The sequence below is a fragment of the Xenopus laevis genome, chromosome 2S, assembly GCF_017654675.1.
Source record: "Xenopus laevis strain J_2021 chromosome 2S, Xenopus_laevis_v10.1, whole genome shotgun sequence".
NCBI lineage: Eukaryota > Metazoa > Chordata > Amphibia > Anura > Pipidae > Xenopus > Xenopus laevis.
In genome coordinates, this window is record NC_054374.1 from 160,709,130 (window position 1) to 160,723,140 (window position 14,011).

At 39.3% G+C, this 14,011-nt stretch overlaps 1 protein-coding gene across 8 annotated transcripts in view; it reads right to left on the reverse strand.

Moving 5' to 3' along the window:
- LOC108710030 (teneurin-4) overlaps positions 1-14,011 on the reverse strand; it is an 835,304-nt gene that overhangs the window by 54,014 nt on the left and 767,279 nt on the right. For all 8 annotated transcript variants that reach the window (XM_041584600.1, XM_041584599.1, XM_041584601.1 and 5 more), the window contains 2 exons: positions 12,689-12,905; positions 904-1,023 (listed from right to left, as the gene is read on the reverse strand). In XM_041584600.1, coding sequence (XP_041440534.1) covers positions 904-1,023; positions 12,689-12,905 — 337 coding nt within the window. The remainder of the gene's footprint in view (positions 1-903; positions 1,024-12,688; positions 12,906-14,011) is intronic.

Sequence of the window (14,011 nt, forward strand, 5' to 3'; positions counted from 1 at the left end):
TTATGAGCTAAGGGGGGCTCCACCAAATCTTGGAAAGCAAAGGGATTTCTAAGCTAAAAAATACCTCTGCTTTAAAGTGAAGGACTATGGGGAAGAGTGCAGAAATGCATTAAGTGAGTAATGTTTAAGGTGAATTCAATTCCTACTGACTATAGCTTCCATAACAAGATGCCATAATCAAAATTGCCGTGGGTAGAGCTGTACGGGTACTTGTTGTCCGAAAGTATTTGAAGAAAAAAGCAATCACAGGATTCACAGATATATATAAAAAAAAGATACATGATTATTTGGTAGCACTGGATATATGTATGGACACAAGAGAACCAAAGGCAATATGCAAAAAAGAAAATGTGACATCAGAAGCCAGTGAGTGATGTCATCAAGTTTATGATGGATGTGCAGTATCACTTTGCATAGGCCTACCATCTACAGAACACAAGACCTTTCTGCTGCGGCATATCTTTTGAATTAAGCTGGCCATGCATGTTGATATGTGCTTGTTTGGGGAGGTTGCCAAATTTGAGAAGATCTCTTCCCACCTGCTGGGCCTAATCAGGTGATCTGATCAGTGGATAATTATTGGATCATACCCTGGGCCTATAAATGGGAATTTCAAATCAATCCCATACATGGGCCAACTTTGTCAGTGGGGATTAAGTTGGCAGCTTTTATTGGTCATCTGAAGTTTGGTTCTGAAGATTGTCTTGTACATGAGGCAGGAATATTGAAGCCTCCTCTAAACACGGAGGCTGCCAATCTTATGGCTAACATGTTCAACAGTGGTCTTACAGGTGTAACATTTAATTAGGTGGGACATATAATTCTACAACATCTGAAGAACTAAGGCTGGACCTTTATGGCAAGAATTAATACATCATAAGACAGTAATGCTTCATAAATTACCTTCCGTCCTGCCTGCTGATAGTATAGCCAAAGGCTGGTGACCCAACAAAACTGATATTCACACCAACTAGTGGGGTTCCATCCGATGTTATCACCTGGCCACGTATGACACAAGCATGTCTGAAAAAAAAAATAACAAAAAGAGGAAATTGTTAGCCGGGAATATACATTTAACCCATTGACAATAAGACACAGGCTTAGGTATGAGTATTCACTTAAAGATAAGGGAGCTGTTAGGTCAATGTGTAGGTGAATGGAAGCGACAAAACACCATTTATGAAGATGAACTAACTTGGTATAGTGCTCTGAGGCACGTGCAGGCACCATTTTTATTAATGATGCTGTCAACGAACTCCACGGCAACAAGCTGTTATTGGGAAAAGGACTGAGTGCCAGCACAGGCAAGGGCAAATCAAACATTTTATATGCCAGGGCAGGGAGATTCAATGGCTGGCTCTGTGGCTGTTACTGAACTACAAACCTCAGCATTCTCCATCAGTCAGCAGCTGAGGGTAAGGTATCGCTATCCCTTTGATGTCAAGACATCAAAATATTTTAAAAAATACTAGCTCCATATAAAGGTACAAAATAAGGGAGACTATATGGCAGCTCCCATTAAAAAATAAAGGAATTGTCCGTGCATGCATTAACCTAAGCCTGTAGTTTCTAAAGAGCAGGTTTGATGTCCTGATTTATTTTCTTACAGTATCCATCTAGTTTCTAATTAAATATAGTTTCATAAAAATGCATTCTGGAGTCATCATCTTGTTTATATGTTTTATATATATATATGACAGTCTCCTATGATTTCTTTTAAGGGTAACAATATGACAGCTCCCACCCATATGCATAAATAAAAACATACAAAGCCAATATGCCTCCATGCTGTACCGTCTAAGGAAAACAATATGTTGGCTCCCACCCCTGTCCTTAAATACAAAGGAGCAAGGCATGTTCTGTGCACTCTTGTGCTTTCTATTAAATGGAAGCTAAAACACACCTATTGATTATCCTTTATTTATATAGCACATTGATACAAAGGGTATATTTTTCCCTTGACCATTGTATTCATCTGAAACTAAAATACCACTCCCACTTCTGATGAGCCGGCTTTGTCTGCCCTCACCGCAGTGTAATCTCCTGTGTACATACCACACTTCTACCGAGTCTCTCGCATTAATATATTAATAAACAAACCTACCACATAACCCAGAACATTCCACATCTTCATTTTGCATCTTGATGGTTCTCCATCTCTTACCCTGTGTTGTATCACTATCTTCCACAGTATCTTATTTACTCTTTGGAGTAATTCAGTAGTAAGAGTCTACCGGCCAGTCCCACTGGAAACGTGATCAGTTGCATTATTTACTACAAAGGGAACTTCTGAGTTGATATCATAGAGCATAAAGGAGATCAGGCATGAATACAAATCAAGCAAATCAGGCTTATATGGTCATTGGCCTAGTTGCCAACAAAGGAATCATACACTGCTGCTACAGAGACCCAGTGGCGGTGGAGCACATCATCATTCCAATGCATTTAAAGATTGCCTGTACCTTCTTGAAGAAGAAACAAGAGGATTTTAAGATTGCCTGAACTTTCTTGAAGAAGAAACAAGAAAATATGAAGACTGCATGTACCTTATTGAAGAAGAAACAAAAATATATAAAAGATTGCCTCTACTTTCTTGAAGAAGAAACAATAGCATTTGAAGACTGCCTCTACTTTCTTGAAGAAGAAACAAGAGCATTTGAAGACTGCCTCTACTTTCTTGAAGAAGAAACAAGAAGACTTTAAGATTGCCTGAACTTTCTTGAAGAAGAAACACGAACATTTGAACATTGCCTCTACTTTCTTGAAGAAGAAACAAGAAGAATGAAGATGTTCTTCAAACATGGGCTTCCATTTGTATAGACAAGATGTTCAACAGTGGGCCTCTAGCTATCATAAAACTACACTGCCCAGAAGGTGGGACTTATAATTCTACAATAGCTAAGGAAACAAGGCTGGACTTTCATGACACAAACAAAGTAATACACCATAACATAGTAATGCTTCATGCAATACCTTCCATTCTGTCTGCTGATGCTGTAGCTGAAGGTAAACATCTTATGGGCAGCTACGGGTTACAGTAACTTGTGCATATTGTGCTTAGAAGTCATGGATAAAAATTCTGCATGGGCTCAGTTAGCCAATATTTTGGCTAAATAGTTAGAACAGAAAGCTCAGGTGACATTGGGGTAGACTATTGGCAGGAGCTACATGAGAAACAATGTCCAACTTGCTTCTGTTTCATGACAAAAAGGGGATGCTGGCATGAAAATCTGAGCAAAAAACATCACTTGCAAGTTCAGACTCCTTGACCATAATATCCATGGTTTGGTTTGACATGCAAGGCAAAAGGAGATGAGTAACCTTAGAGGAGTGTTTCCCAAACGGTGGAGTTGCCCCCTGGGGGCATAAAACTTTGGCTATGAGGACCCAATTGCCATTTGATGTATATTTTATGTTTATATGTTTCTCATCTGGAGGATCATCTTGAAGAGTAATTATAGTGAAACTGTAACAGTATTTGCTGTCTTAGTGTTTGTAATGTAATGGCTGAAACAGCAATGTTTTCATATATGTGCAACCTTGGTAACACCCAAGAGATGCAAAGACCAAATATTAGCCCCAAAAGGAGACTAAAGCCAAAATAGCCTGAAACACCACTGTTCTAGAGAGTGAGCCTCAAGTACAGTCATTGGAAACTTTACAGAGAGAGACATCAATGGGCTGCAGCAAATTAAGACCCTGTATGACACTATAAATAGTGTATGGTTTCTTTTAGTACCCAATGGATATTCTCCTGAATGATACAACAATCATTGGTTGTGTCTCACCCACATTGGTTTACAGATATCTGCATCAAGCATAAGGGGTTACTAGGAATGATGGTTCATAACCTGCTCAGGCTTCATTCAAGTCCCATTATTTGAAAGTTATTATTTCAATAAGAAAAAGGCTCATTTGGGAGCAAACTCAATCATCTAAACCTTGACAGCCACTATTCACAGACATTAATTTTCAAATTCTCTTCTGCTTAGCGAGATACTCCAGGGTCGTCAGGCCTGAAGGGTTAGTCAACTGCCCTCATGACACTTCAATGTCCTTTCTTGAGGCAAGAACAGAGGCCCAGCTGATGTTAAAGCTCTAGGAACCCTGGTAATATTAATTGAATTAACTATTTCCTCCAGAAGACCTTGATATTGCGGCAATTATTTTACAATCATAGAGAATCGAAGAACGGCACCCATGGTCTTACTGTATGTTTTACTGCATGTGAATATAAATTACATTTTTCAGAGAGGGCAAAGTGATGTATTGCCTCTTATGTAAAAATATAATTTCTTTTTCCTCATGAGAATGTTGCAGGGCTTCTTTGAGTTATTTAAAACAAGGGGTCATCCAACTCTGGGAGATGTTTTGTTAAATTTGATTTACATTTATTCGGATATCCTTTTTGCTTGCATACTTTATAGTAAATATAGGTCTACTTCTCTTTCAGTCATGTGAAAAAAAAGAAATTTACACTCATTTGAGAACCTTGAAGCCCCATGACTGGTTTAAATAATGATCTCATGCTCCAAACTAGTGGATTCTGGACTTTTTTCAGTTCAAGCCTCTATTGGAGGTCCACCTTTTTTTCAAGGCACCTTTAAGCCCATAACAAGGTTGCAGATATAGGAAAAGATCAGTGGATCTGTTCATCCGTAGCTTCAAGAATGTTTGGAACAGCAAGTTCATTCTCTCTCCAAACATCACCCAACATGGCCTTCAAGCTGGGCTTCAAGGTGTGCCTAGGAGAACAAATGGATGTGTTTCCAGTTTCTCACCCAAAATGATCTTCAGGGTAGGCATCTCTGTCACCAAGGGGGACAGTCCCATCATTTGTGAACAACTAGTCTTGACAGTTCTCTATCAGAATCAAAGAACAGTGCTGGCCATTAGCTCAGCCTAAAGGAGAAACATAAGGTTTACAGCAACGGGTCCCAGACTATGGGACTGGTCACCCTGCGGGGACCTATAGCCAGCTAGGATGTCATTTGGAAGAATGCCTATTGGCTATGCCTATATGCTCTTAAACTACATCTTAAACATACAAATGTGACATGGCAGGACATGTATGAATGTGTGTGTTTAAATGTATCCAATATGGCTCCTTAGTTGCAAAATGGATGTACTGACATTAGCTGAAGCTGAGGTTATTAAAGAATAAACTTGTTTTTTCATTAAATATTGTTTGGGAACTCATTAAATGTTGTTTGGAAAATGTTAAGGCGAGGGAGAAGGAAAGGGAAATCAGAGATAGTACAAACATGTTGGTCATGAAGAAGAAAGCTTGTGGTCAACCTCATGGTCAAATTTCTAGGCGTATGGCCATTATTTTGTTATATGTCCACAATAAGGATTAAGGTCAAACTCTGCTATGATTGATCATTTTATTATTGAACTAGTAGAAATAGAGAGCTCAGTTAAGGGGCTTCAGAACTTCATCTACAAGCAGATGTGTTGTGTAGAACCTTTCATGATTGATCTGGCATTGAGAGTTCATTGTTTCTGGCCCCCATCTGATGTTCCTCTAAAATGATGTTGCATAATCAATCGGTGATGTATTAACTTATTTTCAATATATTATTCTCATTTAATATTGTGCAGTGTGTGTGCATGTTTTATTTCTATCCCTGCACTCGATAAGTCTATCAGGGGAAGCTTGGCAAGACAACATCTGAAAAGTCAATTAGGGTAAAATATAGGGTGAAAACATACAGTTTGATAAATAAACGGAGATTCTTGGAACTGAACAGCTGAAACACCGGTGGTTTCCTATATCTGTAACCGTCTTATGAGCCAAGGGCAGCCTTGACCAAAGGCTGAAGATCCAAGAGGACCCTGAACTGAAACAGTTGGACAACCGCTACCATAGAGTTTGTGCAGGAGGCCAAGGTCTCTGGAGGTCAAAACGCAAGAAAATGCAGTACTTTGTTTTTTTTTTTTGTTTGTTATTTCAAAGTTTAATTTCTGAGAAAACCTTTCATTGTTCGCAGTACGAACCCCTGATTTATTCTACGAAGCCTCAAATAACTTGTGTTTCTAAAACACTTTCTTGACGTCTCGACAAATGAAGTGCAAAGCTGTTGTTTTCCTTTGCAGGCACAATGCAAATCCTTGCTACTAATGACAATCTCACCCCTGCATAATCTCACTTATTTAATTTTCACATCAGGTGCTTCCACAAAGCAACAAAATCACCCCCAGAGGTGCATTTTAACAAGCCCTTTAAATGTCATTTTTCCACACTTCAGTCTGCACTCTTTAATGATTAGAAAAGCCGGCAGTTCCAGCGGCACGGCACAGATGAAATGTGGGCTTCTTTGAAAATCTCCGCAGTTGGTTTCCTGGCCCCCAGTCTGTAGATAATGCAGGGAACGTTATACAGCTCTAGGGACAGGCAGCCAGTAATCTGCTCACAATTTCAGCAATGACTGTGCCAGCGCTGCTCACTGGTAGTAATGAGCGAATTTGCCAGCCATGGATTTGTGGCGAAATTCTGCATTTCACCATGTGCAATTTTTTTGGCGAAACTGCGGCAAAAATTGGTATCGGAAAAATTTGTCAAGAAAAAACGCCCATTGACTTTAATGAATTTGGACAAAAAAAAAAAATCGCCATATAAAAAAACTCCCATTGACTTTAATGCATTAGGACAAAATAAGTTGCCATAGAAAAACGCCATTGACTTTCAGGGCAGAGACACACGGTCAGATTCGGGGAGATTAGTTGCCCGGCGACAAATCTCCTCTTCTTTGGGACAACTAATCTCCCCAATCTGCCTTCCCCCTGCCTTCACGCCGGCTAGAATGATAATCACCGGCAGGGTTGGTATTCGGAGCACTTCGTTCTCCGAAGTCGCCTGAAATTGCCTCACGAGGAAACTCCCCGAATCTGATCATGTGTCTCTGCCCTAATGCATTAGGACAAACAAAAATTGCCATAAGAAAAACACCCTTGAATTTAATGCATTAGGACAAAAAAAGTCGCCATAAAAAAACGCCCTTGATTTTAATGCATTAGGACAAAAAAGACGCCATAAGAAAAAACGCCCATTGACTTTAATGCATTAGGACAAAATAAGTTGCCATAGAAAAACGCCATTGACTTTCAGGGCAGAGACACACGGTCAGATTCGGGGAGATTAGTTGCCCGGCGACAAATCTCCTCTTCTTTGGGACAACTAATCTCCCCAATCTGCCTTCCCCCTGCCTTCACGCCGGCTAGAATGATAATCACCGGCAGGGTTGGTATTCGGAGCACTTCGTTCTCCGAAGTCGCCTGAAATTGCCTCACGAGGAAACTCCCCGAATCTGATCATGTGTCTCTGCCCTAATGCATTAGGACAAACAAAAATTGCCATAAGAAAAACACCCTTGAATTTAATGCATTAGGACAAAAAAAGTCGCCATAAAAAAACGCCCTTGATTTTAATGCATTAGGACAAAAAAGACGCCATAAGAAAAAACGCCCATTGACTTTAATGCATTAGGACAAAAAAAGGCGCCATGAGGAAAAAACGCTCATTGACTTTTAATGCATTTGTACAAAAAAAGTCGCCATAATAAAAAACTCCTATTGACTTTAATGCATTAGGGCAAATAAAGTTGCCACAAGAAAAAACGCCCTTAACGTTAATGCATTAGGAGAAAAAAAGTCGCCATAAGAAAAAACGTCCTTGACTTTAATGCATTAGGACAAAAAAGTCGCCATTAGAAAAAACGCCCATTGACTTTAACGCATTATGACAAAAAAGTCGCCATAAGAAAATACGCCCATTGATAACCCATTATCACAAAAAAGTCGTCATAAGAAAAAACACCCATTGACTTTTAATGCATTTGGACAAAAAAAGTCGCCATAAGAAAAAACGCCCTTGACTTTAATGCATTAGGACAAAAGAAGGCGACATGAGAAAAAACGGCCATTGACAATAATGCATTTGAACTGAGAAAAATTGTCGCACACGTAAAAATTGTCACGTGTTGAATTCAATGCGTTTTGCTAATTTTTCGGCATATCGAAATGGGACAAATTTGCTCATCACTACTCGCTGGTTGACTGGCTACAACCTTCCTTATCTCTCTATTTCCCCACAACTCTTAGAACCCAGCAGAAGGAATGTCCTGGAAGCTCAGGGGGGCGTGGCCTAACATGGTCTGAAGGTGTGGCCAGGCCAACATGGCTGTTCACTGCTTTCCATAAACACAGCTGCATTGGGAAAAGCACCCCTCCAATAAGTGTGTCTATAAAGAGAGAGACACCATAAAAGGACATCACTACACCTTGGCATACCCCTGTCCTAAGTCAATGTCATATGTTATAGTGGCTCTTTAATTTAGATTAGGAAGTTACCCAGTATGAAATGATCACACTTGATAAAAATGAGCTCTTCTTTGTACAAAACAGAAGCCACTGCTATTTGGAGCAGATTATGCCAATTGCTACAGAACCCATGAATTGCTCCTGAAAGAAGAAAGCACAAAACGCATCACTCTCACAACACGCATCGGCTTTTAGTAGATATTCAAAATGATAAAATATAGAGCAACCCCAAATGCACAAAATGTATCAGTCATATGGTTCAGAACATAACTTACTGGATAAAGAATGGATCAACAGGCGCAAAATGTATTTAAAGGATAAGTAAACCTTTAAAATAAGTCATTGTAAAATTGATGAGGGGGGTATTCTAAGCACTTTTGCAATGTACATTCATTATTTATTCTTTTTTCATTCCAAGATATTAAGGGATACATGTCCTGTTAATATGAATGAATTTTGTTACAACAGCGCCACCTGGTGGTCAGTTTCCCACCAGTCTGACCACCAAGTAGTCAAGGAAGTTGTCAGGAGAAAGAAAGAGACTGCTCTGATGTTCTTCTGCTTAGGAAAGATCTGAGAAAGGTTTCTAATTTTTTTCCTAAGCAGAAGAACATCAGAGCAGTTTCTTTCTTTCTCCTGACAACTTCCTTGACTACTTGGTGGTCAGACTGGTGGGAAACTGACCAGCAGGTGGCGCTGTTGTAACAAAATTCATTCATATTAACAGTACATGTATCCCGTAATATCTTGGAATTGAAGAAATATAAATAAATAATGAATGTAAATGACATAAGTGCTAACAATGGCACCCTCATCAATTTTACATTCACTTATTTAAAAGGTTTACTTATCCTTTAACTTTCCCAAATGCCATTGTTCTGCTATTGATAGTACAATTACACCACTGAAAAATGTAAATATCATACTATATTAGGTACAACGTGCATCATTTTTCTGCAGATTGTTTCCCTTGGCATCAAATGCACCATAGTACAAAATGCATGTCAAAAAAAAAAGTCATGCTTTTCCAGAGTTTTTAACAATACACAACATATACAGTATAATAAAATATGTCATTTTGCAACCAATGTGTCACAAAGGGGTTGTTCACCTTTGAGTTAACTGTTAGTATGATGTAGAGACGGATATTCCGAGACAATTTGCAATTGTTTTTTTTATTATTTGTGGTTTTTGAGTTATTTAGCTTTTTATTCAGCAGCTCTTCAATTTGAATTTTCAGCAATCTGGTTGCTAGGATCCAAATTACCCTAGCAACCATGAATTTGATTTAAACCAGAGACTCGAATATGAATAGGAGAGGCCTGAAAAAAATGATGGATAATAAAAAAAAGTAACAATAACAATATATTTGTAGCCTTACAGAGCATTGGTTTTTTTTTAGATAGGGTCAATGACCCCCATTTGAAAGCTGGAAAGCGTCAGAAAGGCAAATCGTTCACAAACTATAGAAAAAAGAAATGTAGGCCAATCGAAAAGTTGCTTAAAGGCGAACAACTAATTTAATTAGAAAAGCTCCACTTTGCACACTTGTTACAAAATTGACTATTTTTCACAAAACACAACACTTTAAACAGTAATGGGCCACTTTGGGCAGAATGTTTCACTTTGCACAATTGATACAAAAATTGAACATAGTAACATACATAGTAACATAGTAAGTTAGGCTGAAAAAAGACCCACGTCCATCAAGTTCAACCTTTATATAACCTGCCTAACTGCCAGTTGATCCAGAGGAAGTGTGTCCTCACTTACAGAGAAGCTGCACATGCAGTTCAGATCAGCTCTCTGCTAACAAATACAACATAAGTTGCAGAAATGCATGGCTTTGCACACAATGCACCAGTATAAACAGAAATGCATGGCTTTGCACACAATGCACCAGTATAAACAGAAATGCATGGCTTTGCACACAATGCACCAGTATAAACAGAAATGCATGGCTTTGCACACAATGCACCAGTATAAACAGAAATGCATGGCTTTGCACACAATGCACCAGTATAAACAGAAATGCATGGCCTTGCACACAATGCAACAGTACAAACGGAAGTGCATGGCCTTGCACAAAATGCACCAGTATAAACAGAAATGCATGGCCTTGCACACAATGCACCAGTATAAACAGAAATGCATGGCTTTGCACACAATGCACCAGTATAAACAGAAATGCATGGCTTTGCACACAATGCACCTGTATAAACAGAAATGCATTGCTTTGCACACAGTGCACCATTATAAACAGAAATGCATGGCTTTACTTTGCATACATGTTCCGAAATTGACTATTTTGCACAAGATACAGAAATGGAGCTTTTAAAAAGAAACCCCTTGAAATGCACGGGGCATTGGGCAGAATGCACCACCCTGCGCAAAATGCGTCAGACTGCAAAATGAAATTCACTTTATAATAAATTTTCAATTATTTACATACAGAAATATTGCTGAAAGGCATTTGGGGTTATTAACAGATTTCTTCTGTATCTGAGAGAGAGAGAGTAACAGTTCCATTTACCAGGCTGGCCCTGCACAAGGTAATATATGTTAAATGGCTGGAAAAAAAAAGCATGTTTGCAAATTCTGAAGCAAATAAAGTGGTGGGGAAAAAAAGATGAGAACAAAGGCAGATTGTTCCTAAAAGCTGCTAATCAGCGCTGAAGCCAAATGACGGCCTTGTACACGCAGTAAAATGATACATTTGGAGCTGTATGTGGCTTTCAGGAGCTTGTGCTTTAAGCTCAAAGCTGTTACCACTGGGCTGTTTCCATTTACTCGGCTTGAAAACAAGATTTATTCCAAGCTATTCTCTTACAGAGTGCATTTAGTCTGATCCCTAATGTAATCAGAAATGAGGGAAGGCCCTTCTGGTTTCACACTAACCCACATTCAGCTCCCCGTTTGATTAGCCAGTCCCATGCAGCCTTCCTAGAAAGGCGGATAATTGCAGCTAAGAGCTCTTACAGACGAGCGTTTGAAGCTGCGTTCCGTTTTTATGCATTCAGCTGCAGGGAAGCGCAGGAATAGACGCATTCAGTTTTTTTCAATGGGGCTGTACTCACACAGGTGCATATAGGCGCCGAACGCAGGTTGAGACGCAACATGCTGCATTTTTCCTGCGTTCGGCGCCTACATGCGCCTGTGTGAGTACAGCCCCAATGAAAAAAACTGAATGCGTCTACTCCTACGCTCCCCTGCGGCTGAACGCAGAAAAACGGAACGCAGGGGAGCGCAGCTTCAAGCGCTCGTCTGTAAGAGCCCTTAAACAGTAGCAAAGGCACATTAAGTCAAGCAGCTGAAAGCAGGGGAATTTAATAAAACAGAAGGAGTCAGAGACTTGAGGTTTTATATACAGGTGCACAAAACATATAGACCTTCAGTAGAACCAAAACTAATGACATTTATTCATATACAGGTATAGGATCCGTTATCCGGAAACCAGTTATCCAGAAAGCTCAGAATTACGGAATGTATGCAGATCCCCTCCTATGTATAATCCAGTGTCCCGTTTTAAATCACCGCATGGTTGCTAGGATAATTTGGTTCCTAGCAACCAGACTGCTGAGAGCAAACTGGAGAGCTGCTGAATAAAAAGCTAAATAACTCAAAAACCACAAATAATAAAAAATGAAAACCAACTGTAAATTATCTCAGAATATCCCTCTCTACATCATACTATGGGCCAGATTTATCAAGGGTCGAATTGAAAATTCAAATTTTTTGTTTATGTTCAAAATTCTCAAATTCGACTAGGGATTTATTCAAATTCGCTTCGAGTTTTTAAAAAAAATTGAATTAGATATTCGAGATTTATCATACTCTGGCCCTTTAAGAACTCAAATTCACCTAAAACCTGATGTTTACGTCAATGGGAGAAGTCCAGGGATCAATTTGGAGTTATTTGTAGCCTTCCTGACATTCAAGTTTTTTTCGGAGAATCGAATTCGAATCGAATTTGATTTGAGTTTTCGGGTCAATTCAATTCATCAGAGTAATAAAAATATGATTTTATCAATACATTTTGATTGGTCGAATTTCTAATTTATGGTTTTTAAAAAAACCACATGAATTTGAAATTCGACCTTTGAATCAAAGGTGAACAACAACTTTAAGGTATGAAGATCCAAATTACAGAAAGATTCATTATCCAGAAAAGCCCAGGTTCTGAGCATTGTGGATAACAGGTCCCATACCTGTACTTATGGAGAACGTGTACACGTGTGCGCAGAAGAATATTAATTTCTGTTATTCTTATACAGCACTACTGTCTAATCCAATGTAGCAAAACCATTGGAAGATAAAGGGCACATTAACAACAAACCAAACTGTTTGGACCAAGAAAGCAACTCACCCTCCATTGAATGGGTTTTCTCCAGGGATGAAGTGGGTGCTGTCCTTGCCTATTAAGAACTTCACCCTGTTGTAGAAGGAGTGCAGGTTCTGGTGGGGCACTGGGGCATGAGTCTCCTGGATGATGTCGAGTGGGTTCGGTGAGCCCAGACACAACGAGTTGGTTTGACAAGAATGTTGCAAACAGCAATCCGGATCCATACAGTCGACCAAGCCGTCTATAGAACAGCAAAGCAATGATGAATAAATCATTAACACAAAGCTTTAAATATGAGTGTATAGATTTGTTTATGTGTACAGAACTGTATAGTAACATATCCTTGTATCCTTAAATATCCTTATCATTTACAGTAGGGATAAAATTATCTCTTATAATACATGAGTGACACTCAGAGTTGTATTTATATGGTCACAGAACAACCCCTCAGTGACTTCTAATATCCTTATCATTTACAGTAGGGGGTACATTATTCCTTATAATACATGAGTGATACTCAGAGTTCCCTGTATAACTCACCCTGCAGCCTTGTGCCTTTATATGGTCACAGAACGACCCCTTAGTGACTTCTAATATCCTTATCATTTACAGTAGGGGGTACATTATCTCTTATAATACATGAGTGATACTCAGAGTTCCCTGTATAACTCAGCCTGCAGCCTTGTGCCTTTATATGGTCACACCCCTCAGTGACTTCTAATATCCTTATCATTTACAGTAGGGGGTACATTATCCCTTATAATACATGAGTGATACTCAGAGTTCCCTGTATAACTCACCCTGCAGCCTTGTGCCTTTATATGGTCACAGAACAACCCCTCAGTGACTTCTAATATCCTTATCATTTACAGTAGGGGGTACATTATCCCTTATAATACATGAGTGATACTCAGAGTTCCCTGTATAACTCACCCTGCAGCCTTGTGCCTTTATATGGTCACAGAACAACCCATCAGTGACTTCTAATATCCTTATCATTTACAGTAGGGGGTACATTATCTCTTATAATACATGAGTGATACTCAGAGTTCACTGTATAACTCAGCCTGCAGCCTTGTGCCTTTATGTGGTCACAGAACAACCCTTCAGTGACTTCTAATATCCTTATCATTTACAGTAGGGGGTACATTATCCCTTATAATACATGATTGATACTCAGAGTTCCCTGTATAACTCAGCCTGCAGCCTTGTGCCTTTATATGGTCACAGAACAACCCCTCAGTGACTTCTAATATCCTTATCATTTACAGTAGGGGGTACATTATCCCTTATAATACATGAGTGATACTCAGAGTTCCCTGTATAACTCAGCCTGCAGCCTTGTGC